Genomic DNA, 5,583 nt, shown 5'->3' with positions numbered 1-5,583 from the left:
ATAGTTTATTCCGGAAAGTATGGCAACCACTTGGGCCCTGCCAATGCTTCTTGCAGCTCTTATTACATTTATGTCTGCTCAAAGTTTGACGAGTATGACGTATCTTTATCAGATAATTTGCATATGAAGTAGCTTAACTAGATATGTACCAAAACTTCATGAAGAATGTCAGATTGATCAGGCTTCCGGACCAATTGATAACATTCAGTTTTATTTATGCTGAAAGTAGTTTGATATTATAATTACAGCATTAGCATAATGAATATTCAATAACTCTGTGTGATGAGATCACATGTACAGGTTGAAAAAACGAATTTGAACAGCTACAGCCAATTTTGAAATCGCTGCACTGGTTGCCCATTGACACCTACGTTCTTCATCTGACACACGTCTTTTTAGAATACCGCTTTTTGCCACAAAATCCTTTGGCGGAAGATCTTTTTCCCACTCTGGACAGAAAATTTGGAACAGTCTGTATGTCAACCTATGCCATATGGATTCACATATTTCAAACGCCATGCCCTCAAGACAGAGTTTTCAGGGAATAGTGCATTTATAAAACGGCCAGAGCTCCCTTTTCAGATTAGACGCACTATATATATTATAGAAATAACGGACGACGCGCTGACCATTAACGTTTATTTGTGGGCAAGGGCGAGAGGAAAGCCAAAAATTAACGGGCGAGGCTTGCCGAGCCCGTTAATTTGGCTTTCCTCGAGCCCGCGCCCACAAATAAACGTTAATGGTCACCGTGGAGTCTGTTATTTCCATTATATTATCAGCGAACCCAAGAAAACCGTCAAAATATCCGAAAATTTCAGGAGCGAACGACAACTGGTCCCCAGAAACTGAGCATTACGCGACGCACTGTCACGCGCGCTGTAAAATATTGGCAAATCCTTAGACGTTTTCAGAAAAAAATATCTCAACTTGACCTACAAGTGCTCCATTTATTTTGTGATTGATTATGATTACGTTTGAGCTGTAAAGTTACGATACTTTGAGTTGTTAATCTTATTATTCATATTCACGGGCATATAGACAGACCATTACTGTGTATTTGTGGTCAGTCACGTGGTTCAGCTCGACCAATCAAAATGCGACAGGCAGTGCATGGTAATATAATATTTATTATCATTATCATTACAACATTTATAAGTGACGTATGTTGACCACCATGACGAGAAACATAAAAGGTTGTATATGACATAAACAAACTTGTATGAACACCCGTATTTCAGATATATTTTCTTAGACACTATGTTTGCGATGCATTCCTTTCGATCTGTAGTGTGCTCAACAGGTAAATCAGGTGAAATGGGATACGCATCCAAGCTATGATAAATAATTTGCAGAAATCATTCCTTGTCAGATTGTAATTCTTCGTCACGAGGTTTCATTTGCATGACATTCGTGTGTATGGCTTTTACGTTACACATTATTTGGGATCATATTCTTTGCCGTAAGCCTACAAGAATATTAATTTTTTTCACTTATTTACAATGTCACATAGGTAGTTTTATTTCTGGCAAATAATAAAACTGTACAGCAGCTCAGATGGTTACTTTTCTTACTGTCGTTATCTCTTGTCTCCCAGTCATGTGCAACTACTGCAGAGGAAATATTTGCTTTGTATCTCAGAACCTTTTGCGCATGTCACATGAAACCACCTTCTACATTTACAACACATAACTTCATGAACCGTTGACCGTTTGCCTGGGCATTCAGTTGCACAGCAAACCGAAAGATCTTTACTCAAGTTAAGACTTTGTACAGCTTGAGAAAGTTTTGTCCGCAGGGGAACTCTACGGATAGCCACGTGCTGACTTTTCAAGAGAGTGATATTTCTCTTGATGTCTTTTTTTAGCATTTTGTAGTCACGGTCGGTGCTTCTTGTTACAGGGGAGTCTCCTCTAAAGATATGCTTAATCGTTAAAACGGCCACCCATCTTCTTATGATATTACTCTTAACAAAGTCATATTGTTTTCCTGAAATAATGTCATAGGCATTCAAGACGGTGTAACACCCACAGTCACTTGAATTTGGTTGTTGTGGTGTGTCGTCAGCGACTAGCAGGCTCCATTGTAAATGGTCGAATGTTGTGTCTGCGATTATATGCATTGCAGACACCATACATAGCAGATTGGTCATGATTTCTCTAGTTTTATCGGATATATATGTGAACGATGAGTCACACATGACTATCTCTTTCTTTTGAAGACTTACAATTCCTAACACCCAATGCGTTCCCCTGCCATACACGCTCGTGTTCAGTGGTACAAAAATGATGTCTTTATTAAGACCCTCGTTGTTATCCATGAACTTAAAAACAATGTCATATCTGCCGCAAGCAAAAGTCATGTAAATGTAAGTCGGGCAGACTAGTATCGCCTCATGTAAGTTCTGGTCTCTATCGTGGATTAGAGTTTCAATCGCACGTTCAATAATTTGTCCATACAACCATCCACCTGGCTGAAGTGACTCATATACATCTCTATTACACTTGAATGTGTTAGTTGTTTCGAATATTGGATAAACTGCACTATAAACTGTGTTCAGTGCATGTTCGTCTTCCCATGGATGCATTGTGTTCCCAAGTGTGCCAATTGTTATGCGAGGAGGAATGGTGATGGAATGGTCATACGGACCTTCGTTGTTTGAAGTTACGAAACGATCATGTCTCTTGGATACTTGCGAGGGCTTGTCTGTCTTTCTGGCGATTTTTGGAATACTGATGTCGTCGTTATTTACTTCAGAGATTGCTTCCGGTTCATTATGTACTGTCTTGTTAAGAATTAGTCGGTCATCCGAAAGCGCACGGTTGGTACCTCTTTCCCCCCTGTTGTTGTCGTTCATCCGAATACCACTATTTGACTTGAGCAAGCCCTTGTTGACCTTCTGTTTAGGCGTTGAATGTCGTGGCTCCGGGGTCCGGAACATTTTAGATGTCGCACATGTGTCTTCATCATTGTTTATTGTACTTTCATCCAACACGTTGGCCAAAATGGAATCACTTGCTGGCAGGGTTTCATAGTCATAATCTCTCTGTCTTGCCTTTTTCCTGCCAGACCGACCTTCCTTTCCCCTCGCCCTTTTCCTAAGTGCCGACAGTGAATATGTTTGTTCATCCTTCACGTCATCCAATCCAATAGCCATATGAACTGCAATTATGTGATAACAAAGCCCGGTACTGGGACAGGAGCACGTTGCCGGTCTAGGAAATATTTGCACTGCGTGAACTTTACTGCTCTTGATGCTACGGACAGTGAAGGATGCGGTCTGAGGAGAAATGCCTATTGCACCAGATTCAACAGTAAGTTTAGCGAGAGATTCTTGCGACATGCGATAGAATTTTCCTTTCTCGACCGTCTTCTTCAGGTCAGTTTTCTTTTCTTTGATTTTGTCCAAGATTCGTTCAATAGGGATAAACTCGTCGAAGTCGCCGACTTGTGTGTCGCTAAATTGCAGAATCTGACTTTCAGCTCATAGTTACCGATACCAAACTTCGCCCTTTCGAATTCATATAAATAGTAAGCCTGCATGTAATACAGGGAAAGAACCATGGTGTCTACAGGAAGTTATTTCCATTCATTCTGTTCTTTGATCAGTTTATTCATGCTCTCTGAAATGTTGTTTGTAGCTGTGATTTGTCCTCTGAACGCGGGAAATCCTGACGTTATAATTTTACTGCCATGTTTTAGTAAATCGTATTTCAATTCTCTGTCGAAGTATGCTTTAAAAGCAGCACTCCACCGTAAACTGAACCGCCTGTAGCACATCTCGAACTGTTCAACATTTGTAGCATCTCGAAGTTGTTCTACATCATCTTTTAACACTTTTATGTCTTGTTGTCCACCAGCATGGTTCTTTACCCAGCTTTCAACATCTTTAAGGACATGGTTACCACAGTAAACATTTGTAATAGAGGGGAAATTATTTTGTATTGCTTTTGTAATTCCCCTTTCTCTGTCTGTTACTATTGGTATATTCATACCTTTGGATATGTTCAGCTCAGACAAGATTCTATTAAGGAATTCATCATGATAGGCCTTGAACTTTCTCTCATGTAATAAGAAACCTACAGGATAAATAGGGTCTCCTTTCAGTAGCACGTTCCTTATGACCAGTGGAGAGACATAGAAGTCACCTAATGTGAACGTGGTGTCATATGAGAGTAATTGAGGCAAGTCGCTATGTTTGAGTGACATCCTTAACATTTCAGTCGTATTTTCTAGAAGGTCTCTTCTTCCGAGGACAACAACTAGATCGGGATACAGATTAATACTCCAAATGAACCCATCAAGGTGTATGGCTAGCTCGCTTAAACTGAAGATCTCATCATTTGTGAGCCTACCATCCCGTCTCACAGAATGGGCAACATTTTCTACTTGTTTCAGATTTCTTGGTCTATCCACCGGCATTCTTCGCTGATCGTTTACGGTTGTAGACATTTCACTTTGCATGTCTTTATATACGTTAATTGGTTGAACGCCTTTATTTACCTTTTCTTTGATATCATGGAGTACTTTTCTCTTAACTGGAATGAACCTTCGGCAAGTGCTTTTACTGTTGCCGTGATTGGTATCTTTATGAAGAGATGCGTCACCAATGTAATGAATCAAAAACAAAAGGGGTGCATCATCTCTTTCTCTGTTTACAATATTATATACATGTCGTTTAAACCCTGACAGCGAGTCTTTTCCTTTTCCATTCGGATCCTTCAGGTAGTAATATCTTTTCCGTACAGGGGGGTTGTTATCGCGTTTACTATGTATATTGCACCCTTTAGAAATCCATCTATACTGGTCAAACCTGAAGTCTCTTTCTTCTTCCTTGGAACGTGCCTTGTAAAGATACACATCACCACCTTGAGGTCTGACCGGTGGTTCGTTAATGCATATATTGTTGTCATCGGAAGCACGGTCTAATATGTCTTCTACTTCGTCCAAGGTGAATTCAGTAGATACCTCTGTGCGAAAGCAGTCATTTCTCCTCTCCATCTATGACAAAATCTATGTTATAAAGTAAAGAACAGAAAGTCAGATTTTTTTGTGGTGGGAATATGCGTAAACAGCAACCACTATTTAACGTCAAGGGACTTATCATTTTCTTCGGCTTGGAAGGGGGGGGGGCGCGTGGATTACTGAGGGATCACCCTGATTTTCACTTTGGTGACAGGGTCACCATGTTATTGAAATAATGATAAAAACCTGTTTTGCTTAACTGATGTTCTCACTTGATACTAGTGATTGACATCTTCTTTTGCCTGGAATGTTCGAAATACATTAACAGATCATTACAAATAATGTATTCCAACTTTATTAAATTCGTGTCTTAGTACTCACAATTTAACAAAAACACAAAAACTCAAAATGATGGAATGTTGTATATATATATATATATATATATATTATATATATATATATATATATATATATATGTACATATATATACATATACATGTATATATGAATATTTGTGTATATATGTGTATATATAATTGTGTTTATATATATATATAGATATAGATAGATAGATAGATAGATATAGATAGATAGATAAATAGATATCACCATCTGTTG

The 5,583-nt window shown here is 38.9% G+C and overlaps 1 protein-coding gene across 1 annotated transcript; it reads right to left on the bottom strand.

Annotated features, from left to right (window-relative positions):
* Positions 1–3,579: 3,579 nt before the first annotated feature.
* LOC139123760 (uncharacterized) lies at positions 3,580–5,001 on the bottom strand. Its single transcript, XM_070689914.1, has one exon. The coding sequence runs from the start codon at positions 4,999–5,001 to the stop codon at positions 3,580–3,582; it is 1,422 nt and encodes a 473-aa protein (XP_070546015.1).
* Between the last annotated feature and the right edge of the window lie 582 nt (positions 5,002–5,583).

Source organism: Ptychodera flava, assembly GCF_041260155.1.
Source record: "Ptychodera flava strain L36383 chromosome 23 unlocalized genomic scaffold, AS_Pfla_20210202 Scaffold_23__1_contigs__length_28996876_pilon, whole genome shotgun sequence".
Lineage (NCBI taxonomy): Eukaryota > Metazoa > Hemichordata > Enteropneusta > Ptychoderidae > Ptychodera > Ptychodera flava.
Note: the sequence above shows the minus strand (reverse complement) of the source record. Positions and strands in the feature narration are given on the sequence as shown.

Excerpts from the sequence above, each read along its gene's own strand:
- LOC139123760 (XM_070689914.1), bottom strand. The coding sequence starts at position 5,001 with ATGGAGAGGAGAAATGACTGCTTTCGCACAGAGGTATCTACTGAATTC.